Source organism: Phasianus colchicus, chromosome 2, assembly GCF_987193195.1.
Source record: "Phasianus colchicus chromosome 2, bPhaCol1.hap1.1, whole genome shotgun sequence".
Lineage (NCBI taxonomy): Eukaryota > Metazoa > Chordata > Aves > Galliformes > Phasianidae > Phasianus > Phasianus colchicus.
In genome coordinates this window covers 56,015,382-56,041,337 of record NC_143437.1, presented here as the reverse complement: position 1 = coordinate 56,041,337, position 25,956 = coordinate 56,015,382, and the positions used below count along the sequence as shown (strand labels likewise).

At 40.2% G+C, this 25,956-nt stretch overlaps 2 protein-coding genes across 6 annotated transcripts in view; one reads left to right on the top strand and one right to left on the bottom strand.

Annotated features, from left to right (window-relative positions):
• The first annotated feature begins 525 nt into the window (after window positions 1-525).
• On the top strand, window positions 526-15,590 carry TBPL1 (TATA-box binding protein like 1). Of its 5 annotated transcripts, XM_031610682.2 has the most exons (7): window positions 1,312-1,453; window positions 7,985-8,171; window positions 8,710-8,792; window positions 9,858-9,921; window positions 11,516-11,619; window positions 11,706-11,800; window positions 14,360-15,590. In XM_031610682.2, the coding sequence occupies exons 2-7, from the start codon at window positions 8,037-8,039 to the stop codon at window positions 14,428-14,430; spliced, it is 552 nt and encodes a 183-aa protein (XP_031466542.1). In that variant the 5' UTR covers window positions 1,312-1,453; window positions 7,985-8,036; the 3' UTR covers window positions 14,431-15,590. The 5 variants fall into 5 exon arrangements, 2 of the variants coding, with proteins under 2 accessions (XP_089991890.1, XP_031466542.1); XR_016464352.1 differs by lacking the exons at window positions 1,312-1,453; window positions 8,710-8,792; window positions 9,858-9,921; ... (1 more) ...; window positions 11,706-11,800; window positions 14,360-15,590 and adding exons at window positions 526-1,303; window positions 4,550-4,675; window positions 5,193-5,349 and having other exon boundaries at window positions 7,985-8,122; XR_016464353.1 differs by lacking the exons at window positions 1,312-1,453; window positions 8,710-8,792; window positions 9,858-9,921; ... (1 more) ...; window positions 11,706-11,800; window positions 14,360-15,590 and adding exons at window positions 526-1,303; window positions 4,550-4,675; window positions 5,193-5,302 and having other exon boundaries at window positions 7,985-8,070.
• A 1,671-nt stretch (window positions 15,591-17,261) lies between these two features.
• Window positions 17,262-25,956, bottom strand: part of SLC2A12 (solute carrier family 2 member 12) — a 32,148-nt gene continuing 23,453 nt past the window's right edge. The window contains exons 3-5 of the mRNA XM_031610711.2: window positions 24,662-24,784; window positions 22,376-22,508; window positions 17,262-21,650 (exon numbers count right to left, since the gene is read on the bottom strand). Of these exons, the coding sequence (XP_031466571.1) occupies window positions 21,554-21,650; window positions 22,376-22,508; window positions 24,662-24,784 (353 nt within the window). The 3' untranslated portion in view covers window positions 17,262-21,553. The remainder of the gene's footprint in view (window positions 21,651-22,375; window positions 22,509-24,661; window positions 24,785-25,956) is intronic.

Below are 25,956 nucleotides of genomic sequence, written 5' to 3'. Positions count from 1 at the left end.
ATCAGGAGAACTTAGCAACGAATTTCAATTTTTGAATTTAACGTAGCAGAGGAAAACATTCCAACTCTAAAGATTTTCATACTGTTTATCCTAATGAAAGCCATTCCACAATCACTTCACACATTGTTACAGATCCTCAGAAAATTGTCAATCTAGTGTCAATCCAATTGTCAATACTGTGCAGTATACACCCATAAATACATGTACAAACATATACATTTCTCACAAAGACTGACGTGTCTTTATGAACTCAACCAGACCATTTTCTTTCATTCAGGTGCTGTGCCCTCAATTGGCTCCACCGCACCCAAGCCCAATTATTCAAAAGTTCCCAAACATCACGTGGTAGATAATGATAGAACAAGGGGAAATGGTTTCTAACTGAAAGAGGAAAGATTTAGATTAGATGATGGGAAAATTTTTCACTGAATGGATGGTGAGGCGCTGACACTGCTACCCAGAGAAGCTGTGGATGCCCCATCCCTGGAGGTGCTCAAAGCCAGGCTGAATGGGGCCCTGAGCAGCTGAGCTGCTGGGGGGCAGCTCTGCCCATGGCATGGGGTTGAAACTGGGTGGTCTTTGAGATCCCTTCCAATCCAAGCCATTCAATGAGTCTAAGAAGCACAACACACAGCAAAGACAATACGTAAGTATAGGTAAACGACAGCTTGGCACAGACGGGCCATGCCACATGCCAAGGGCTGCCCAGGACAGACAGCCAGTGCCACTCCAACTGCCATCATAGAGCCCTTGGGTATCTCCTCAGAGCACGCCCCATGCACCCACTTTGCAGCAATGACACCGGCTGCCTGTTGGAAGAGCTTAAGCAGCAGTCTCACTTAAACCATTTTGACACAGAAACACAGCACTCAGGTGGACAGCCTTCTACAGGTCTCAAGGGGCTCTCAGTCCCCTCCAATAAGAAACAGACCTCTCGGCTCGGCTTTGTTTGGGCCCAACGTTCCGCTCAAACACCACGGCCTCGCACTACAGCTTTGTACTATGGAGGATCCTATCAGCACGCTGAAAAACAACGCCTATCGCAACTGCCTATCGCAACAGCACGCGCCAATGGCGACCCCCCACACACCCCACACGACACCGGAAGTGCGCCGCAGGCGCAGCCCCCTTCCTCCCCTCCCGCCGCAGCGACTTCCGGTGGCCGCTCTAGCCGGCGTCGCGTCTATGCCCGCGGCGCTGGGGGATGTTTATTGTCGCGGAGCCTCGGCCCGTCATCCGGAACGCCGCCGGGCGCGAGCGGCGGGGCGCCTAGCAACCCCGCCAGCCGCCTCCCGCCCGCACGGTAACGGCTGCCGCGCGCCGCCGGGCCGCGCTCTTCCCCGCCGCCCGCGGGCCGCTGCTTAGCGGGCCCGGCCCCACCGCCAGCCTCTGCCCGAGGGACGCGGCTCCGCCGGGCGGCCGCTGGGAGCCCGCGCCCCTTCCTGCTGCGGGGGTAGGCAGCGCGGCCTTCGGCCTCCCCTCCTCGCGGCGGCGCGTCCCCTCGCCACCTCTTTCCCTGGCGGGAGTCGGGAGGTGGGGGAAGCTGGAGGGAGGGAGTGCGGCTCGGCCGGGGGAGCGACCCCTGAAGGGGCGAAGTGCCGACGGGCGGCCGGGGCGTGCGGCGCGGGGTGCGCTGGCGGGTGGGCGCGAGGCCTTGTGTCCGCGCTTTGTCTGTGCTGTGCTCGGCTGGGAACTCCGGGACGCGGCTCGGAGGAGGCGATTGCTGCCCTGAGTGCTGCGGCACCGGGCGGGCACGTGCCGGGCTCGGCAGCACGGCTAGCGGAGTTCCCTCAGCTGAGGCGGGCAGAAAGGGAACGCGCGTCTTGCCCTTTATTCTAAAGCGTTCAGCTTTTGTGTTTTTCTCGCTAGTTTGTCAGCGTGGAACGGCCACCGAGCCTGTTGGGCCAGGCTTTTATCGCGCTTGGGACAGTTTTCTGCCTATCTTGCTATTGAGATCAAATTGATAGTTCTCAATACCTGGAGCTAGGCTATCGCTTGATGCTTTGAGGGAGACGTGGCACAGAGCTGGATGCAAAGTGATTCACACTCTGGCTATGGCAGATTTATTTTGATGGGAAGAACGTGAGGAAAATGGCCTGTTACAAGTTACTCTCTGAAAGTAGGCTTTCTCATCTAGCTCTGTAAGCAGCTTGGCTTTGTGTTGGAAGACCCCGGGTCTGTGGGCACGCAGTAGTCTAACCCAAGAGACCCTAATGCAGAATGGGAAATTTGTGTCCTACTTGCTCCTGGTGTTGAGGGTATAATGGTTTTTTATATTGTTCTTGGACAAGTGTCTACTTTGGCAGGTTTTGCACATATTTGGAAATTTCTTCCAAGCTGTATATGCTTTGGTTCCATAGGAAACAGTCATGCAACTGTAAATCTCAGAAGTTGGAAAGAGCTAGTCTGAAGGTAATGATCCCTTTTAGAACAATTTAACTTGCCACTGGAGGCAATAAAAAATGAAAGCGCACGCCTCTGGCCCTGACACTTAGAAAGCTGATTGAGTCAGAGGGTTCCTGGACAGGCAGTAGCAGTATTACCCTCTTTTCTTGGGAGTCATCCACCTATCACTGTGACAGTGTTGTATTCCAGGATTCGAGCAGTCCTCAGGTCTGCCAGCTTCAGTTCATAGGGACCTGCTTCCCCAGGGCCTGCACACAAACAGGAGGATGGAATTAATTATCTCCTGGATCCCACTAGGATTTATGTTTCGTGTTCTTCGTTCTCACCTGGACTCTTTTCATAACTTAGTCAAAAATACTTTTCAAGCTATTTGTTGAAATGTCAACAGCAACAGCAGTATGTTCCACTGGGAACACTGTCCATTGGGCTGTTGGAACAGTTTTTGGAATCAGTTGGCAAATCGCTTAGGTTAAAAATAACCAGTACAAGTTGCTTGTCCTTCTGCTGGTGTGACAGATATGTTCACGAAGCTTTTCTGATGTTAGCATCACCGTTGTTAGGTACCCATCATCTACCTTCATAACTCTGAGTTTCTCAGCTTAAAGATAGCCAAAAGCTTAAAATAGTACTTTGTTTATATACCCTTTCCCAAGTGCCTTTCCCTTCTCTTTGATGATGACAGTGGTGTTGGTTTGGAATTTTTTTTTGGAAGTCAGAGCAAGATGGCTTTTTATAGATTGCAAGATTTCAGTGCAGGGTGTGTTTCTCTGTGTGTGTTTATATAGTTTCAAAAATAGTATGGCCTTGGTCCTAATTGAGGATGTATGGGTAATGCTTTGTTCAAGAATTGCAGTGTGCAATCTTTTTCTCTCTCCTTCCTTCGAAATGTTCTTACTCTAAAGTGGGAAGTTTCTCTAGTTTCAGGGTAGAATACACTACTTCTTATCTCAAGAATATTTGGCTCTTAGTTTTTATTGTTCTTATTCTGATGTTCTTTGCTTGATCTATTTGCTTTTCTTCCTTTTTTTTTTTTTTCTTAATGACAATATTTCATTGGTTTTCCTGACATCTGTGTTTAAGAGAAAACAAGCTTTCAAAATGTCTATGACAAAATAGAATAATACAAACTTTTGTGAAGATGCATTTATGAATCTTTTCTCTCTTGCTGTGGATTCTGTTACATTCATACAAGAGAATTTGAATTCAAAGTTAACTTGTTACTTGCTCTGGAGAAAGCTGAATGAAATGCACAATACAAAAGTAAAGCTGTGTGTGTAGAAAAGTAAATGATTTTATCTTCTGTTTTAGTCTGTTACTAAATTAGCAGTGGCTGGCAGAATGTACTTTTTGAAATGGGATTTAAGCTGCCAAAAATTTAAGGTTCAGATGAGAGAACTTTTGGGTGATATTAATCAGGAGAACATAAGTTGAGCTCAGTGAAATCAACTTGGAATTTGTGAACCCTAAACAGGAAAGAACCAGATGTTAAGTTTCTGTTCAGTCCCTCTGCTCTGCAAGTGCATAAATACAGGATAGTAAAAGGCAAGTACATAAGGCTGTTCCTTAATATCAAAATGTCTTTCTAAAATCATGACATTATTATTTTCCCTAGTTTGCAGATATGAAACAAATGTAGAAATTCAGTTTGGAAAATAACAGAATGGATCAGAGCTACCCATAAGGGATCATAGAATGTCTTGGGTTGGAAAGGACCTTAGAGATCATCTGCTTCCAACCCCCCTGTTGTGAGCAGGGCTAGCACAAGATCAGGCTGCCTGGGGCCCCATCCAACTTGGCATTGAATGGGATGCAGTAGGGTGCATCAATAATCAGAGATGAGAAGGGAAAACTGGGGAAGAGGAGCATCAAGGCACTGGTTACAACTATGTGTTCCAGCTGGTTGTGCTACTGGAGAGAAACAGAAGAAAGAACAGGGTTTTTGTTTTGTTTTGTTTTTAATGAACCTTCTTACACTATTTTTGTAAAGATGGTTTTGGAACTTTTTATGTGGTGCATATATTAGTTTTTTTTTTAAATCATTAATTTCTGTTGAAGTGGTTGCTGCACATTTGGATTTCTTTATGACTTCCTGAAGAAGGAGCACATCTTTTTCTGAACAGTTTTTTCTTTGTTGCTGATACAGCGTGAGACATCAAAATGAACACCTGAGGCAGAGCTTGTAGCAGGTTGTGCTCACTGTTCAGCAGAAGCATCCAAGTATAGAAGCAGCTTGTTTCATCTAGTAATTCTAAACCACGCCTTGGAAGAGGTTGGTGCTGTATTTATTTGCTAAATGAGAATGGACATATTGAATCTGAAATTTTCCACACTCAGATTTTGAAGGAATTTGGGTGGTATTTAGCAGCAGCAAGTGCAGTCATTTTAGTGCAGATGAGAGAAATTTCATAGTGAATATTTGAAATGTTCAGCATTTGAATGAAGTGTTTCAGTGAACTTCTTTTGTTAGATCAGATAATGCTACAGTCACAAAAAGGCAGTTTTTTAGTTCTTATGCTGTATTTACATAACTGGTCTTATGAAAAATTCTGTCACTTTTTAACTGAACGTTGCAAACCACAGTCTAGAATATTAGCTACAATTCAAATTAGATTACAGATTTAAAAAGGTCCTCCCTATATGTCTGTTGTCTTGAGCTTTCAGAATGTGGCTAATGAAAATGGGGGTATGGTACCCTAATATCTTACTATTTTTCTCCCTTAAAACTCATTCAGGTAAATTGTACACCTAACTAAGATACATAGTGATTTCTGAAAACCTTCTTACAGACAGTTCCACAACACTGACAGGGATCTCTTGGAAAGAGTCCAGCGGAGGGCCACAAAGATGGTGAAGGGCCTGGAGCATCTCCCCTATGAAGAAAGGCTAAGTGAACTGGGTCTGTTTAGCCTTGAGAAGAGAAGACTGAGAGGGGACCTGATCCAGGTCTATAAATATCTGAGGTGTGGGGGGCAGAGTGGCGAGGCCAGACTGTTTTCAGAAGTGTGTGGAGACAGGACAAGGGGAAACGGCCAGAAACTGCAGCATAAGAAGTTCCGCACCAATGTGCGCAAGAACTTCTTTACAGTGAGGGTGACAGAGCACTGGAACAGGCTGCCCAGGGAAGTTGTGGAGTCTCCTTTTCTGGAGATATTCAGGACCCACCTGGACACCTACTTGTGCGACTTGGTGTAGGGAACCTGCTTTGGCAGGGAGGTTGGACTCGATGATCTCTGGAGGTCCCTTCCAACCCCTACGATTCTGTGATTTTAACATTGAGATTTTTCCTGTAAATTTCCCTTTAGTGATCTTTTCCTTTTAAGTTGTAATTTTCATGTCTCTCAATTGCTTTTTCTTTTGTCCTTAAAGCTTTTCTCCCAGGTTCTATTTAAGACAAACTGCCGGTGTTTCATGGAGATATTCTCGTACAGTATTATAGTTTGCTTAGCAGTTAGGAACCTTTTGAGGTTCTTCTGCACGTTGGCATTATTCTTCCATAATGCAGAGATTGAATATGCCAGTAGGAACCTGGTGAAATCTGGGAGACAGTGCCCATTGCAGGTATCTTCTTGCCCAGCATTAGTTCCTGGGTTCCAGTAAGTGACTTCAGCAAAAGTCAGGACATGGAGCCAGGGTGGAAAACAAATGCCTCTCTCAGGATGCCGTGGCTTCCAGCTCCTCGTTCTACGCTGTCCCTGCCTGTGTGCTGTTCAAAGTCTGCATATGTGCTATCTTTGGATCTGGTGCCATAAATTGCTAACCCAATCTGTAGTAGTCCAGCAAAACCAGATGGAACAAGTCATTTGTAACTTCATAGGATTCATATAATTTTGAATTAAAAAAAAAAAAAAAAAGATCTGGGAATACTAATTAGTAACTGTTTGTTCTCTTCTCTGCCTTCTCTCCCCCACACGTTGCCTTTGGTTTTCTCCCTCTCTTGCCATTTCTTCATCGATTTCTGTGTTAGTCACCTGCCTCTCCTTTTCTTATATTGGACAAACCAATAATTATAAAATAATTCTTTTAGCTGGGAGCCAGCTGCACAATAGAAAAGGTGACTGTCTTAGCAGTTTATCAAGTGCATTACACACATCTGCACTATACATTATTCTGTGTTGGCAGTGAGTTTTATTGTGACATTTAGGAAGTCATAGTCAAGTGGAAATAATGATAATAACATTGATAAGTTTGTGTCTTGTAGATTTGATACGTAAAACAAAAGATTTATAAGATTATAAATGTGCATTGCATTGAGTTATGTGTATGGGTGTTTTTGATACATAAGTCTTCTACTTTTTCAATTGCTTTGAATGTGTAGAGCATGTTGCATATCTGACAATTTTTCTTTGATTTTGGCCTTTGCTTTCTTCTGGGATTCATTTGGGATGAAATTTTACTAACGTTTTAAATGAGTGGCTCAAGAGCTATCTGGGATACTATTGCCTCTAACCCTCAGACTGCTCTCTGCTTAACCTCATTCTCCTGAATGAGAACTAAGATTTTTGCATTCTTATACAAATAAAAATATCAGAGCTTATTAAAGAATTTTTCTGTAAGTCCTTTTTACTTTATACCAATGTTCTTGCTCTTTATTTCCCCCACCTTTCTCCAAATACTTCATCTGGAATTTATCTGAAATACCAGCCATCTTGGCTTTGGTGTGCTTACAGAAGTGATGCCATTAGTTGCAGGATGGAATTGAGCAATATGCCTGCTCCCTGTCTCACAGTCATTTTCTGGTCAATGTGTTTGGTAGGAGCATTACCCCTGGCATGCATAGGCAGACTGAGCAGTTCTTGGCTCCATTAGGTTTGCTGTGTGTTTGCTGGGTAACTGTCCTGTACCTTCATAGTAACACCCATAGTGTTCCTTAGAAACATTTGATTTTGCTGTGTGCACACCGTATGCTCGTTCTGTGTCATTCCTGTGGCAGAGCAGAAGGGGATGAGAGGCTCCTATGTCTCATGGCCTGTTGCTGCCATCAGGATAGTTTGTATAGTTCACCCCATGCTCTTACATTTGAAGAGTTCGGCCAAGAATGCTGGGTGAGAAGTAGGTAAGCTTTGGTCACAGACTGTCTACAGGCTGCAGTGTGTGTAACCTCTGAGTTTCAAAGTTATTCAGCAGGCTCATCCATTTCAATACAAATGATAAGCTGTTCAGAATTATCAATGTAATCAGTGAGAGAAATGCATTTTCCTGAGGCGTCTAGTGACATTGTCAACTCATTCCTCAGCTCATTTCTCATTTATCCTTTGAAGCTATGGAAAATGTTTTAATAAGCTTTGCAGTATCCTAATATAGTTGCTAAGAGCTGTAACATATTTAACCAGTAGATTTAAAAATAAAATACATACATTTTATGTGTTAAGTCTGGCAATGTGGCTTCAAACAAGCAGCCTCCTATTTTATAGTGCACAGGATGCAGACACCCCCACCCTCTCCACACACACTGGACTTAAATGAGTCAGACTGTAGTCACTTCTGCTTCTTGTCTCATTTAAGGGATGAGTGTATACAAGAACAGTGTTAATAGGCAATTTTCTACTGGTATGCTTAACTTTATTGTTTTCATTCTCAGGATGTGATCTTCATGGTGAACTGTTGTGAGAACTGAGTTGTAAATCACCCCAATGGATGCAGACAGTGATGTTGCATTGGACATTTTAATCACAAATGTAGTGTGTGTTTTTAGAACAAGATGTCATTTAAACTTGAGAAAGATTGCATTAGAGGGAGCAAATGTGATATACAAGCGTGATGTTGGGGTAAGAGATTTAACATAACACAGTTATCTGTTTTTACATATGTTCCTTAAGCTAAAACTTCATGCATCTGATATCCACGTATGATGGATAGAGAAGTTTTATTTCTGTAGTTATGCAGAATGTTTGAGTTATGCCAAATGCTAAGCCTGTTTATTAAGTATAAGATATCTGATCTCCCTCCTATGCGTTAGGGTCTAACTTGTCTCCTCCAAATTTGATTTTCTTTTCCCAGAAAATATATCCTGATAAGAAATTAGCAGTGTGATAGTCGTGATAATAATAACAAAAAAATAATGGTGCCGTGGCTTTCAGCTTTTTTTTAGAGAGTAACTTTTTTCTGTGTTAAAATTGAACAGCTAATCCAATGCATGTTTATTTAGCTCTTCTCAGGAGCTTACTTTGTAATTACTGAAAGAGATAAAGGAAAAAGTTCAAGACTTATAAAAAATAAATAGAATATTATTAGTGTAGTTAATTTTTTTTTCTTAGTATGAAATTGAACTGATTCCCAATGCTTCATTTTCATTTTCCTTTTTAGAAAGTATTAATGAAACTTAGAAAACCTAGGATTACAGCCACAATTTGGTCCTCAGGAAAAGTTATTTGCACAGGAGCCACAAGGTGAGTTCATGAAAATCCTTTCTGTGGATGAAATTGATGTGTATTTTAGAACATAATGTTACAGATGAGGAAGTTAGCAAGAGGCAGTGCTTGCCACTGTTAAGATTCCCTCACACTGTATCACGTTCTTGCCAACTAAGCATTTGGGTGGAATTTATCTATGCAGTATCTGCCTTGGACCAAATTGAAATCTTAAGAAACATCATTTCAGCCTTCTGGAAGAACAGTTGGAAAAACTACTTTATGAAAAAAATCCTAGTGATTTCACTTGAAAACTCTCTAAGAAATATGTATATATTAAGCCAGAACTTGAAATCTAGAAAGGAATCATGTTTTTTAAGGAATGTCTCTTTTATTACTACATGAAAACCTACCTGAATTTAATCAGATTATATACTACTGAGGGACTGGAAAGAAGCAAGAGCAAATTTAATTCAGATACAGGAACTCACTGAACTCATTGAGGCTCATTAGGCTAAGTTCCTCTTAAGATGTGTGTCCACACTGTGGATAAAATACAGTGATAAATTTGTATGCTTTTTGTATATGTTCTCCATCTCAAAATGGATAATGTTTGGTCAGTACTACCTTCAAATGATAGAGTTGTTTGTTTTCCTCTCTCACTATGTAACTGTATGGTGAGCTTTTCTCCTAAACTTTTTGTTGTGCTTTCTACTAGTAGGAATGTTAAACACTGCATTCTTTCTATACCTCCAGGGAAGTTAACACACCCATTGTAAAGGAGAGTGGGGTGAAAGGTAACCATCAGTCAGAATGGCCAAATTCAGGCTGCTTGTGGTCATATTTGTCTCTTAAGAGCATTTACATATAATCAAAGTATGACTTCCACTGCAGCTCCTACTGACTTGAACTAAGCGCTGAGATAGTCTTCAAATATGGTATAAAGAATTCTATTTGAATATCTAGACAGTGAAAATAGAGTGTGGTATGTACAGCCGGATGAAATAAAGGCTATAATAAAGACATATAGTCTGATCATCTATTTAGTATGTGTGCACGTAAGTATATACTTTATTAATGCTAGATTGTCTTTCTACTTTACAGTGAAGAAGAAGCTAAATTTGGTGCCAGACGATTAGCTCGTTGTCTACAGAAACTAGGTTTTCAGGTAATTCTAATGAAAATGAAATTGTGTGACTTAAGCAATGCTGGTAGGCATTCATTTTAGAAAGAAAAAATGAGGGAACGTAGAAGTTCAGCAACAAGCATGTTTTCACTCAGATGCCCCTTTTGTTACAGAATACATTTTCCAGATGCTATCAAAGAGAATCTGTCTTACTTTGTGGATTTGAGTTTCATTTGGCAGCTTAGAATTGTGCTTTTTCTTTGGCTGATGAAGAGTATTTGTTAAATGAACCACCCACAATTGTTTCTTGAATCTTACAATGTATTTTTCTATTCATTTGGAAGAAGTGCTGAAATGTATAAGCCAAACTGTCATTTGAAGACAATTTCCTTCATTTATGGTGGAATAGCAAATGCATGTCTATCTTGTTTAGGGCACGTTTTAGCCCTGTTAATTACAGTGGAGGGAAATGCTGCTGTGTTGTGAGATTGCATAGCTGAAAGTAAGTCAAATGAAAAAGTCAGGGCATGAAGCTCCTCTTTTCTGGATTTGGGTTACAGTTCCCAGTCAAAAATACTACTTGAACTGTGTTGTAAGGGTTATGAATGACTCACAGTATGAAAATGTGTTTTAAAACGTCCTGATAGTCAGTTCTGCTGTTTGTCTGCAATTTGTGTTTACCAGCAGGCCATCTCATTCAGGCTGTATTCGACCCAAGCAGAAGTTAGGCAATTTTATTGCTAAAAATGTATGCATTAGAGCCAGGCTCTAAAAGCTGGAGCAGAACATTGGATAATTGGGCGATGAACAGTGCCTCCATTGTAGATGCACAAAGTTTTATAATAAAGTGAGTGGTTTAAGTAGAATGTATTTTAAGGTTTAAAGTAATAGCTGACCTTTTTATAAGGTTTGTTGCTTCCACTCATACTTCTTAGAAGTTTTGACTGAGGAATGGTCACTTTCTGTTTAATTTGTTTCAAATACACTGAAAGAAATATTCTCCATTGATCTTACTGACTATTGATCAGTGCACTTGTTTAGGTATCGTCTGTTGGCTACTTTAATGTAGGATAGCCGTGAAAAGAGAATTACAATGTCAGTGGTCTGTGGTAGGCCGCAGAAGGTGAAAGACTGTAAAGAAGAGGTTGCCAGAGTGGAGATTTGAAATGAAGCAATTTTTGTCTTCTTTCTTATTCCTACCTTTAATAAAATCATTTATAGCAATGAAACACTAAAGATACTTTTTCATTGTTAAAAGAATACTTTGCAATATGGAACTTTTTTTTTTTTGCTTGCTTTGTCTCATGATTTTAGTTTGCTTTCAAATTTGATGTGTTTAATAGCAATGAGTTGTTTCTGCATCTCATTCTTAAAGTAAATTGTACTAAAACCACATAGTGCAACTGTGAAATAGTAGTACAATATAGTACAACTATTGTACTATAGAAGGATAAAGTAAATGATTTGAATCCATTAAGTACTCTTTAGACTCTTATCAGAAATGAATTAATCACATTGATCAAGATACTATTAACTAGTATTCTTATAGTACTCTTTTAAGATTTTTTGCAATGCATACGTCTCTGCTTCTCTATGAATTGAATTTTTAATGACTCTTTCCTCTCTTTTTAAAAAGGTAATTTTCACAGATTTTAAAGTTGTGAATGTTTTAGCAGTGTGCAACATGCCCTTTGAGATCAGATTGCCAGAATTTACGAAGAATAACAGACCTCATGCTAGGTACGGTAGGATTTTAAAGAGTAACAGTGCTTGTATAACTCTTAATCTTTTCTTTTTGAGTTTTGACCTCTTATTTTGTTTCCTAGTTATGAACCAGAACTTCATCCTGCTGTGTGCTACAGAATAAAAACTCTCAGAGCTACCTTACAGATTTTTTCAACTGGCAGTATCACAGTTACAGGTATTTTGATGCTGTAAATATTTAACTTGTTGGGAATATTCAACTTCAGGGACAGTTAGTTAGGAAAAGATGACATACAAAATAGATACGTTGAGTAGATTGAGTGGATTTTGTTTCCCAGTGCTTTTGTCTAAATTGTTTGCCAGAGGAGTTACATAGAAAATGTTATGATTGATAGGCTTAAAAATTACCTTGAGTGGACAAGGTCTGGGGGCTTCATTTGTTTGTATTTTATTTTTTCCATTTTTTAAAAATCTTCATAATACTGTAAACTACACTACGTAAAGCATTGACAGCCCTTTCATGAATGTATGTTTCCAAGCTTCGGATTTATAGAACCATGTAATAGAGCATAGCATTTTGTCATTACTGAGTATGGCCAGTGTTTACAGTGCTTCAGACTTCTGCTCTCTTCTACTGAAGTTCAGCTGGAAGAGAACTGCTACCTGAATTACAGGCATCAATGACTTTTCCCAGCTGTGAGAAAATCTCATTTTTAAGGAGAACCCATTAAAGTAGCATAGAACCAGAAAACACTTTATATCACTTCAGCTGGAATTCTGTCTTGTGGATGTTAGAGCTCAGCTAGGGGTATCAGAAATTGTGTAGAGATTTTTATTTTTGTTTTAATTTCTTGACAAATACCCAGACTTTGTGAGAAATGTTTATCACAAGATTTCAAGAGAATTTTGTTTTTGAGTAGACAAACTCCAGAATTTTAATCTGAAAACATACTGCGAAAAAGTATTTCAAGATTGAAGCATGTATTCTGAACTAGTCAAACTAGAAATTAAATTTAAGATAACCTGGAAGCTTGAGCATCCTTGAAGTATTACAAGACTCAGTGCATCACATCATCTCAGTGCATCACATCATCTTCTTAATGAGATTTAGCCTTTCTGTAAGTCTGTGTCTGCTCCTAGTGCTGCTTCCTGAAGGCTGTCTCGTGAGCTTGTGTTTATACAGTAGCAGACAACTTAGAGAAATGTGCAGCATCTGTCTAGAAGGTGGAGAGCGTTACAGGCTTTTATCTAAGCTTAAGCGAACATTTAACTCAGTTTGCTGAGTTTGAAAACACAAGAATAATCCTGGTCCACTCCATTCTCTTCCTAACTTAACATGCAAGTTCAAACAGTATTTTCCACATTACATAAATAAGACATAGACAGTAAGTAGGTTATTTGTGATTCTGGGGAGCCATTTTGAATGGTTCTCTGTACTTGACATTAACTTCTGAAGTCCAAAGGGGCAGTAAAAAGAAATTGAGTTCTTAGGCATTGAAGCATGTGAGAAATAGCTGGTTTTCTGTGTCCAGTTCTGGGCTCCCCAGTACAAAAAAGACAGGGATCTCTTGGAAAGAGTCCAGCGGAGAGCCACAAAGATGGTGAAGGGCCTGGAGCATCTCCCCTATGAGGAAAGGCTAAGTGAGCTGGGTCTGTTTAGCCTTGAGAAGAGAAGACTGAGAGGGGACCTGATCCAGGTCTATAAATATCTAAGGTGTGGGGGGCAAAGTGGCGAGGCCAGACTCTTTTCAGCAGTGTGCGGAGACAGGACAAGGGGAAATGGCCAGAAGCTGGAGCATAGGAAGTTCCGCACCAATGTGCGCAAGAACTTCTTTACAGTGAGGGTGACGGAGCACTGGAACAGGCTGCCCAGGGAGGTTGTGGAGTCTCCTTCTCTGGAGATATTCAAGACCCGCCTGGACGCCTACCTGTGCGACCTGGTGTAGGGATCCTGCTTTGGCAGGGGGGTTGGACTCGATGATCTCTGGAGGTCCCTTCCAACCCCTACGATTCTGTGATTCTGTGATTCTGTGGTTTCATTTATCTGCATCACCACACTTCTGTCCAGGATGAATTTCTTTTGGCATGTTTGTTGCTTGTTCATTTATGACCTCAATTGTTCATTGTGGAAAAGAGTCTAGTACTGTTAAAAAGCACTGGTAGTTCATTTTCTTTCCTCAAATGTTGGTAAATCGGATACCCAACAGCTGCTTCATCTTGGGATAATAATCATTCTCTGGCTTTCAAATGTCCTGAAATGAATGATTGGAGCTATTTGCAAAATCAAGATTGAAAAGTTTCGAAGATAAATTTGCTTGTAACATACTTAAGTTAAATCCAGCATTATTTAGCAATAATTTTTGTTTGTAGCTATTTAAAAGAAGAATTAAGTGTAGCCAGGTCATACAAATCTGGGTAGTGCAAATTCCTAGAAGAGTAGTATAAGTAAAATTATTTCTTTTATTTCTGACACTCAGCTGCTACATCTTCCCTGGGCTGATTGATTAAGAAATATGAAACTTGTAAGGAAACTAATAGTGTTTATTTGTAGTCTAGCCATTGGCCAGGGTGGAACATCTTACAGCTTCCACATTAGAGTCTTTCTCTTGTAAGTAGAAGTGATGGGAGTAAAAGATTCTTAATTATTCTTATTTACAAAGCAAAGTTATAGTAGCTAAAATTATTAAAGACAATTGTTGTTTTAATTTGTGATGGTCTGATTTATTTCACGTCCTATTGCTTTTTTTTTTCCCTTTTTTTATTTAATACATCTCAGGGCCAAACGTAAAGGCTGTCGCCAGTGCTGTGGAGCAGATTTACCCCTTCGTGTTTGAAAGCAGAAAATAAGTTTTATAACTCACCACTTGATGGTTAGGTTCCCTAACCAAGCACCTTTAAAGACTGCTGCACATTGGACTAAAAGCAAAAAGGAAAACTGGACCAACTATTGCAGAGGAATACAGACTTTTTTCTTGTTCATGGCCACAGTATAAACTCCAGTCCTTTTGGATTTTACTCTTAACAGTGCTGTATTGTAAAAACAGAAGTTTACAAGATATGAAATTGCTGCTTTTAAAAAGACATTCTATTTATTTTTGCAGTAATTTCTGTGTATTCATAAGCAAAGCTGTCACGATGTGCACTACCTTAAAACTTTTTTTTTTTTTTAGTTTGAGCTTGTGTTTTATTTGTGAATAGTCTTTTACATTTTTGTATGCTGAATATTGGGCACCAAAGAAGCTGTAAAAGTTATCTTTTTCACCTGATGAATGTGCACAAATAAAAGTTTGGAAAATATTTCTCTTCATACCTGTTCTGTTATATTCCTTTCCTTTTTTCTATTACATTAAAATTGTATAGTTGCAAATTAATTTGAAACAATGTAAGATAGTCTTTTGCTGATAGCTTCTGTTTCTATTTGTAGTATGTGTAAAATTTTGTGTGTGGGTTAGATCAAAATCTATAGTAGTTACATATGTTTATCTAAGGATGAAATTTGGTTTGTTCCCAGTTCGCTTAACTACATGCCAGATCAAGTATTTTCTTGCTGTTAAAAGAAGACATTTCTGAATAATGGAAGTCTACAACAGGTGTTTTGCTGTAGATGATGAGGAAATCTTACCAACTAAAGAAGCTACCATAGAAAAATCAACCACCTTGTTCTCTTACTGGATACAAAAGGAAACAAAAGTTACTATGTGAGCTTCAGTGTTCTGGAAAGCGTTGTTACTCTTCAACTCAAGAAGACTAATCCAGTCTCAGCCTATTGCTTAATGACAAATATAGGCCTTTTCTACACTCAAGTTATGTATGTTTTCATGACAGGAGCTGCCAACAAGCAATGAAGCTTGATTCTGGCATGTATTATTATTGGTATGAATCTTGGACATGAAAGCCAGTAGATGTTTCTCTCAATAAGTGCACATTTGAAGCAGAAGAGAGGTGAATGCTTAAAAGAAACTGCAAATGCTACTTTTAAAAAATTAAAATAAATATGTATAAATGTATGTATGTCTTTTTTCCCTGAATGAAGACAAGTTTAACACTACAGCTTGTGCTGCAAGTAATATGTGATCGTGTGGGTCCTGCAGACTGAACAATTAACCGTTAGTATACTAGAAGATACCTGTTTTGGAAGGAAAGTGGCAGAATATCCTGAAAAAGCATATTCCTAGTATAATGTATATTGTCTGTCTGAGGGGTGGTATAGAAGTTGGTTATCTGCTGTGTCTCCATGCAGAAATTATGGATAGAGTTGTTTATGAAGTGCTCAATCATACCTTTCAGAACAACAGTGATATACTCATAAAAGCCTTTTTTAGATCAGTGAAGGTAAGAAAACAAAGGATTTGTGACTATAAAATACTAAGTAGAGTTCCACAGTCACAAGACTCTTGTTAAAACACATGCAAAGGAATGCTTGCTATGTATGACCTGTCCAGTTAGTACAAAAGACAGCACGGACCACAGCACTCCTGACAGTATTTTTGTGAAACATCACAGCAGTGGACAAACAACTATTAGGGAACACTAAACTTGTATTAGCATGATTTTTAAAAAGGCATTTGAACAATTAACAAAGTTGTATGACGTTTTCAGTAAACAAATATATTGCTATACTGATGTATGAGAATTTGGCTGCTGTATCTACAATAGATACAGTGGGTGAGGTTTGGCTCTTTCAGATCAAATCTTGAAATGCTTGAATGATACTAGTGTAGTTCTGGAGCTTTTTTGAAGCATGTATGTCTCCTGAATTTATCTATGAAAAAAAAAAAAAACTTTCTAATTAACACCATCATGTAGTAAGAAATCTACTTCTTGTAGGAAGAAAAGGTGTAATAGCCCACAATGTATTGCTGTTCAGCTGGGCTGGTTAGCTCAGTTTGTTAGTGTGCCAGTGGGTTTGAGTTCTTCGTGGGCCATATGTGATTTTCTGTAGCAAGGACACAGCAATATTGGGTACAGGGACAGATTGGGAGAGGAGTGGCTAGAAAGTAGCTCAGCAGGAAGGGACCTGAGGGTGCTGGTGACAGCAGGCTCAATATGAGTTAACAACCAAGAAGACAACCTGTTTTTTGGGTACACTGAACAGCATAGCCAGATAGTTAAAAGAGATTCTCTTGCTATGTTTAGCACTGGTGTGGCCTCATCTTTAATATTGTATTCAGTTCTGGACTGCACAATATAAAAATGATGTTAAGGTCCTCAAAATCATTCAGAGGAGAGCACCAAAGCAGGACATGCCTCCCAGACCTGTCACCTAGGAGGATAGGCAGGTAGTACTTGAGTTGTCCAGTCTAGAGAAGAGGAGGCTCAGAGGCAACCTCTCCCTGCTCTCTGCAGCTCCCTGAGGATGGTAAATGGACAGGGAGGTAGTTGATGCCCCACACTTGTCAGTGTTCAACATGCATTTGGATAACGCCCTTGGTAATTTTGGCTTTTGGTTAGTCCTGAAGTGGTCAAGCAGCTGAAGGATATGATTTTTGTAGGTATCTTTCAACTGAGGGATCTATTCTAAAGTAAGAATAGTTTCTTATAACGTGTTTCTTAGATTCATGCTAATTTAGTTTTGTTTGAGACCCTAAAAACAATCAGTAAATGAGCCAAAAAGCACCCTACCAAACCTGCAGACAAGGCAGCACTGAGAAAGAGAATGATAGTAAATAAAAGATTTATTGAAATATATGTTTCTATCTCCAAGGGAGACTCAGTCTGTTTGTGACAAACATAGTCAGTAATCACAGATGATGAAGTTGGTGGTGTACACTTATCTTCAGGGATATCACTGCGTTCCCAGTCACTACTGGAAAATTGCAGGTCCCAGCCACGAGTTACTGATGCTGTTTATTTCTGTATACACAGGCACAGTGCCTCTCCTCACATTTAGATTAAATCTGTCAGGCAATCAGCTTTTCCTCAATAGCCTTGGTTTCCATAGTTCTACCTGTTTTCTCCTAGATTCTCCAGTTGGATCACACACAGATTTCTGCACAGTGCTCAGCTGTATCACTAGCGGTGCCATAAGAAGTCTATTTCATTCCTTCGAGAGAACAGCCAGTTCTATTTATACAACCTACTAAGGACTCGTTTTTACAGCAGAATGAGAACTGACTCATTGCTGGCTTTTGAGTTGTCATGGCCACTAGATCTTTAACTGCACGTTCTGATCCCCATTTTGTCATTCGCTGACTTGTAGTTAGACAGCATAATCAGAGAAATTTGCACTTACTCTTCTGCAATTACAGTTTTGTGGGTTTTTTTTTTCCCATAGCCTTCTTAGAACTTTGCTAAGCTTTGAGTTCTAACACAGTCCCTCTCACTTTAACACTGCCTGCAAATTTAATAAGCACATTTGTTCTGTAATCCACTCTGTTAATCAAGTCAGTGAATAATTCTAGATTTTCAGAAACTTTTTAGGTAGCCCTTCAGAGAGACGTGATGCATAAGATGCCTCTTTTTGCCCTGTTGTAATGCTATAACGGGATAGAAAGTATCACAATAACAGCAGGGTGACAAAGTCTTTAGCTACAGCAAATGAGAACAAGCCCAAATACAACAAATGCAAAAATGAAGGGAAAGAGCTCCCTACTTTCAAAAGACCTCAGGTAGGTAGAGATCTCCAGCAGATGATGCTCTCACCTCCACTGCCAACCCTTAAATGAAGTCTGGGAAGGGGTAGATCCTGGCTCCACCCCTTCCAATCACTGAGGTGCATTGCATTCACCTGAGCTCCCCTGGGTTGACCCTGCCTTCCCACCAGGTGCTCAACCAGTTTCAGGCCATGATAGCATTTCTTCTACACCTGTATTTTAATAGTTATTTGGAAGTTGTAACTCTTAGTTCTGTGTCGTCAGATGTGCAGGCTTTTTTATAAAAGAGAGGCATAATTATGGCTACGTTTACAAGGCTATGTAAGTCTACGTCTATAGGACTACAATTAAGACTAAAGCTGTAAGGAGTAAAAAAACCCTTGGCCTCAGAATATTACCTTTAGAGGTACCTGAAACTGTTAGAGTCTGCAATTCAACAGTGTTGGAACTATGCCTTCTTCAAAAATACTAGATTTTTTACTTATTGATTTCTGCACTAAATGTTGTGTGTGGAAAGCTCACAGAAGCTCACCATGAAGCCAAAATCTCTGTCTCTGGGGAGACAATTCCCATGGTATATTCCAAGTTAAATTTATTTTTTTGATAACGCTTACAGAATTTGTTACAGCAGAGATTTATTTTGGAAGCTGTGATGCTCAGCAGGATTTTACAGATGCCCATTGCACTCAGTGTGATGTAATAGAAATTATAAGCCAGTGTGGGCTTGGATCACATGTGCAGAAGTATGTTCAGCTATCCAGAAGCAGTACCAACCAGAGCAAGTAATGCTATTGGAAGCACTGACAATCACCATCAAATCACAGATGCAGGAATTTCCTACAATGTGCTGCCACTAAAACTATGTTTTATTCCTTGATTTAATCTCAGATGTTTGTTAGTATAGGAATGAATGTGATAAACCAGTAGCATATTTGAAAGACTACCAGAATCAGCTGAAGATGTCTTGCAAGGCCGGTTTAGTACAATGCACATGAATGAAATGCAGCCACCAGCAGGTGGAGAGATTTCAGTAGACATCAGTGCTGATCAACATGGGAGGTGCCAACACGCAGAATTCAAAAGATGGTGGATCCAGTCAGGTTTTTTTTGCCAAGTGTTTAGAACAGATGGTGTAACTAGTAGGTTTTATTAAAAAAAATGCAGTGTTGATGTAAAAAAAAAAAAAAAAAAAAAAGTGTTACAGTATTAGCAGGACTGTAGTAGCTCTTTACAGGTGCTTGAGAACATCTCCCAGATCTTCTGCTTTTTTCCTAGTGCTTAGTAGGCTTCGCATACACTCATTAGACATTACATGCCACCAACAGTTTAACCAATATTTTAATATCTTTCAATTTCAATGATAGAATGTTTTGTTGTTGTTTTTCTCCAGTAATAAGGCACTAATATTTGTCAAAACTATTCTTCACTGTGGCTCCAACCCAGCTATCCTTGCATTGTTATTCTGTGACTGAGCTTTCAAACATTTTGCATCCTTTTCGTGACTATTTGAAGAAGTTACAGGAATGCACTTACCTTTGTCACTGCTGCAGTGTTGAATAAACTGTTCCTGGTGCAGCCAGGAAAATGCAAGGAGACTCTTAGCTGCAGGGTCTCTTCCATGCAGTGGCAAAGATGCCTCTTCTAACAGCTTGTTATTTATTGGGACTGTAGTGTTCAAACAAAATTCTAGGCAGGTCTTCATTTTTTATTGGAAAATTCAAAGTAATGGAAGCAAAATTTTTCCACTTCTATGGGAAAGTTGGAAGTACATCTGGTCCAGAGTGGGATTGGAACTTGGGATGGGAATCCTGTACATTATTACCAACTTGGCTAATCCTTGCAGCAATGAGAATCTGAAGTCCTTGAGCTTACTCCTGGAGGAGATTTCACCCTGAATCACCTCAAGCTTAGGTGCACGGCCCCACTGTTTGTGTAGCCTGTGTGTGCTTGGTCTCTTCTTGCTTCTTAAGGACTATGTCAATAGTACTTAATGTACCTTTATTGGAAGATTTTACATAATGTTTGATGTGTGTGCCCTAATCTATATCTTGCTGAGCCTTATGTGCACTGTTATATGCATTTCTGAAAGCAGATAGATCTTATAACACTCATGAGGTCTGTCTATCATAGCACTGATGGCTCTTGGATCAGAACAGAAAAAATAAGGCAACCATAAGCCAGCTAGCTCACCAATCACCTAGAAGTTTGGTGGAAAAGCTTCAGCAAGATTTTTGGTTGTTTTAGCTGACATTGGATCTTCACAGTTAAAAATCCTGTGTTGTGATGACCATTTTCCTGACCTTTGTACAAAAAGTCCAACAACATTTTGACACTAGTTCCCTAAAATCTTGCAGTGTAAGAAAGTTGTGGCATAGATTTGGCCAGTAGATAGCTAAAGTCCTGAGGTAGCTAAATTTCTAGTGACTTTGGTAAATCATGACCTTGGCGTCAATAGTTTCTTTTCAGGTTTTGAACACACGCTAACTGTATGAATAGGTGTTCTCCTCTAGAATTACAAAATTAGTGTGTAAATGTGTGATAGTCTCAGAATCTGATCAGAACTGATTCAATCTGTCCAGAAGTAGAACTTCACTTCGATCATTAAGTTCCTTTAGTGTAGAATGTGGTCAGGTGGTTTTAATGCTATGAGACAGTAAATAAAATGGGATCATGTGGGTAGTCCAAAGTAGTATCAGTACTCCAGCTGACCGTGTCACTCTTACTTCCTCTATTAAATGCTGAGAGAAATGCCACTATGTGGCTGCTGAGACAGTTAGTATGCTTTTAAAGTGTTTGCAAGTTCTTGATCTGCTAATTCTTTATCTGCTAATAAGTATTAATCTACTCATAATTCTACAACAGTTCGTTAACCTTGTAGGAAAAAACAGACTTAAGTTATTTCATGGGAGCCATATAGCTAACCCTTTATAAGGCTGGTTCAGTAATTTAGGATACATTTGGTGTGAAATAACAAAGAGTTGGAGTGACATATGTCTTTGGCAATCTCTTCCTGTGAGACAGACTCTTCCTTCTCCTTGGCACCCGGTAGCTCCTTGCAGCTCTGAGCACTTGCTGAGTATAGATAACAAGGACTGTGCACAGCATTCTGGCTTCCATGCACCTCCTGTGTGTCAGAGTAACCTAGGGGAGGTGAGGGATTCTGGTTTGAAACAGATGGAGCCTGGTGTTCCAGTGAGTTACAAACTACAACAATCTTTAATGCTGGCCATAAACTACCATTGAAAGAAGCTCTACTAAGAAATAAGAGAGAGATTATCTTGTGTATAACAAAGATACCATATGTCCCATTGTAGTGTCAGTATTTTTTTTTTCTCGGAGTCAGTCTTTTGGCAAAGGCTGCCTTGGTTGCCTCAGCTCTAGTAGAACTGTTCTTTCTCCCTGTTGGGTAGTTCCACTGGCACCAGCTTCTCCCTGCGCTGGCTCATCCAGCACAAGGGGGTCTTTGTGTATTTACTGGAGAACAAAATAATAAAAAAAAAAAAAAAAGATAAATAAATAAATTAAAATTGCTATTGAGTGTCAGTAGGACACGTTGCATGGGAGGACTGCCCCCAATCACCACCACCACCCCCACAGGCTTTGCAAGGCCCATGCCCTGAGCCACAGCCAGAAGAGCGTGGGAACTATGCTGTCTTTCGGTTTGGGGCTGGTAAAAAAGTAGGTACACATCCTCTTTTGACACATTATGGGAGTCTGTGAACTGAAAAGGATGGGGAGATTAAGAGCACACTGATAATAAAAATTGAGTCTACAGGGCCACTAGGCTCAGTAAACACATGCAAAAAGCCCCCATCTAACAAAGCTCTCCAAACTCACATGGAGGCTTGAAGTACTGGAGACAGGGTCATTGTCCTTCCCTTTTCCTGACTGCAAGCCAAGGCATACAGCCCAAATGGGAAAGCAGGGCTCCCTCCTCCTCAAAAGGCCACTCAGCAAATGTGCTGGGGAGTCAGGCAGTCATTAGTGTTGCTGGAAACCACCATCCCTTCTGGGTCAGTCCTCCCACAACAACAAAGCATTTATTTTGCCAGAGAGATTAGAGATGTGCAAGCTCAAGCCTTGAAAAAACATGACTTTTCCAAAAAAATATCAACTTGTATTCCCTTTTTGTTAGAACACATCACTGAGAGGCTTTGTCTCTCTGGCACTGTGGGGATGCAGTCATGCTTTGTACTTACTCTTTAGCCAGTTCCATGGATATTTGCTCCAACGAGCATCCTTTCGTCTCTGGTATAAACACAATAACAAACGCCAAGGATGCTAGGCTCATTACTGTGTAAATGAAACACACCCAGGACAAGCCAATAAGCTCTATAAAGGAAAAAAGAATTCTTTAATTTTCAAATATTACTTTTTCTGCTGCAATCTTTCTATAGGATACAGCCCCAAACACATAGGAGATGTTAGAAAACAGGTTGTTATTCTTGGCTTTTTCATTTGTGCCTGGCTATAGCTTGAAATGTTTTTGCTTTTTCAGTCTTTATGAAAAACAAACAAACAAACAAAAAACTAAGCAACCCATATTGACCCATTTAGCATAAACCCATTGATTTATTTTGTTTGCTGTCACTTTGGATAGAAAGAGTGAGCAACCATTGTTGCTGTTTCATGCCAGGGCACTGGGGGTCAAAAGTGCCTTGAAATTCCACCCATGTCTGGTTTTTTTGCAAATTCTTTCATGAAGCAATAAGAGCATTTTTCACACTGTGGCAGTTGTCTCAGTTAATCCCACCAGGCTGTCAGTTCTGCTGCAAGCTGTGGGTTCTGCATTAAAAAGAGACGCAAAGATAACTCCTAATGGGGCCAGCTAAAAACTCAGAGTTTTTGTGGTTTGGTTTTGTTGGCTTTTTTTTAAGTTTAAGGGGGCAGAAGGGACCTCAGGCTGAAGGAATGGACTCTGCCACTACTGTCATGTTCTTGGAAAGCTCACCTCATACAAGCTTCTGTATAGACAGGCCCTTAGTGTTCTTCCCTGTTAAATCTAAACCAGAATGCTGAGACACTTGTCAGTTGTATCATGAGCTAAAAATTGCAGCTGAAGCTTCTGTTCCAACTGCTATCTTACACATCACATACCTGCTGGCCATACTGACCTGCACATAAATTTGTCTGAAGACAGATTTTCCAATTCTGCCTTTCTACCCCAGACTAGGAACTTGTAATTGCATATAGTTTCACTTTCAGAAATCCAGATCACATCTGCTAAACCAGCAAAGTTGCTGTGGATCTGCATTCACCGTAACTGAGACCAGAGCAATGGCTACGTATGCATTAACAAGTAGTGCTGCATGACAGGAAAGTAATTCCAGGTCATCTAGTATTCAAGATGCACACCATCTGATTTCAGGAACATCTCCTTAGCTCTAGTGTGGCCCAAGGTCTGAACACACATTCGCAGATAGAGAGCATTCACAGTGCATTTTCCCATTTGGTTTTGTTGAAAAGCAGTTCAGGACTGCTCTGTGATGGAGACCAAAGTGTCACAAGTGTAGACAACTGGAAAAATTTCTTCTGAAGAAGCTAAAGTGCCAGTGTAGACACACTGAACTTAACCTGGCATATTTTGCCCTAGTTCTGATAAAAGAGAACTTTTTCTCTCCCTCTCTCCCTCTCTCTCTCAGAAAATGCCAATGTGAAATTCATTTTAGTCATAGATCACACTTAATTTAAATATTCAATTTAAAAATATATCTGACAGGATGAAATCACCTCAACTTTTTGTGGATCTGATAACAGTTTCTTGCCTGCCTCTTCATCTGTTGCTGAGTTATGTAGAATTAAAGTAAATTTGGAATCTCAATACTCTCATATAGTTTGACTTTCAGCCCATATTTTCTTCAGAGAAAGATCGTAAACCAAAATTTGCAAAACTTCCTATGAAATTAAATTAGAAAAAAATATTTGCCAATCAATGAATTTCCAACTTGGCATTTAAGCCTTTCCCTTGATTATAAATTATACTATGGCAATCTACTTTCTTGTATTAAAACATGAAACACTTTTACCTTCCAAAGACACCTCTTTCTAAAAGAAATTTGCTCAAAGTCAGGATAATCCTGCAAAAAAAAAAGATTGATATCTATAGAACGTTCTCTTTTTTTTTTTTTTTTTTTTTTTCCCCTGAGGAAAACTATGTCTGATCCAAAAAGCTGTGATCTAATATAGAGCAGAACTTTCACTGACTTTAGAAGGAGCAGGGCTAAATCCTAAATATCATATATTTTCATCTTATTAAGGAAATGACTTTTTTAAAATGGTCTGTGGGAGACACAGAATTGCTACAGGCAGACTCAGAAAGGTGTGGAGGAAACTAACATAACATCAACATAGATCACCCAAGTAAGTCTCCGAGTTTGGCTCCTGGGCACAGTGGGTGCAATTTCAGCAGCACTGTTTGCATAATTGAGACTTATGTTATGTCCACGAGGAGAATATCAGCTCAGGAGAACACAGAGAAATCTTACCAGTGACAGTCAAAAATGTCAAGGAAATGAGAAGGTTTATTCCCCAGTTCATGCTAGATGTCAAAGCCATGGCCCGTCCCCTGATCCCACCAGGGAAAATTTCACTCAGGACCAGCCAAGACACTGAAATGGAAGGAAAAAAAGAGTAAAATATCTTTGAAAGGATGACTTGCTGTAACTTCAGATGGCTTCAGTTGGAGCCACCTGGCAGAATAAGGCAGTTTGAAGGATGCTTGGCGTGCATGGGCCCAGCCCCATGAGGGCCCACCCTGAGCAGTACCAGTGATGGGAACATTGTCACCTTCCAGACATTACCTGAGAAATAAGAAAGTCTGGGAGGTAACTGAGCCCTGACAGCACATCTGCTCATGAAAGGGAGCACTATAAACAACTCAGTGACATAATGCTGATGCGGCTGGAGCAGCAAACCAAAGTAATCCCAGGCTTCAGAGCATCACTGGGTGTTTCTTCCACCTTATAAATCAGCCCACCATGCTGAGGGAATTTCACTTTTCCAGTTCTCTGCTATGAATCACTTGAGATCACTAAGGGATAACCGAAGGCAGACGTCCTGATTTTTGGCTCCTTCGTATCACACCATAATTAAGTGACCTCAGTGCTTGTGTTTCTGGTCGATAAAAAATTAATTCAATCATATAGAGCTGGCTGAATAGCAATCTTGGTGGCAAGAAAAAAAAAAAAAAACGACACCACATTTTTGCACCATTCTTCGTTACCTAAAACAAGGATTAAAGCAAGCAGCTCAACTTCTCTAGCTCATAAACAAGATGCATTGTCTCAAAGTTGCTTTGTGAAGAAGTCGTAGGCTAGCAGGCAACCAGCAAAAGGGCAGAGAGGTACATGCAGACAAACTATATCTTCAGGCCCTAGGACATTACAGGTTGGTTCTCTGATAGATGTTTTCTGCAAGATAACAGATGGACACACACACCAGGTGGTCTTTAAGTTTTATTGAGAAACCTGACCTTCTGTGACCAAGCATGTGTCGTTCTGTGTTGTCCCTTTGGATGACTGCAGGGTTCCTCTGTGATTGAGGTGGCGAGGGTATGAAAGGAAAAATGCTGTGGAAGAGACTATAAGGACCAACTGAAAGAGAAAGAAACCTGAGCCTTAACTCAACAGAGTGGATTCCAGCAATCTCAGATTTAGATCTCTTTGTACCACAGATTCAAATTCAGTAATAATTTTTGGAGCTGACTCTTTTATGGAGAGTTACAGTGAGCTTCCCTCTCATGCTGGGATCCTCTTGGCACAGTGGTGATATTAGCCTATGT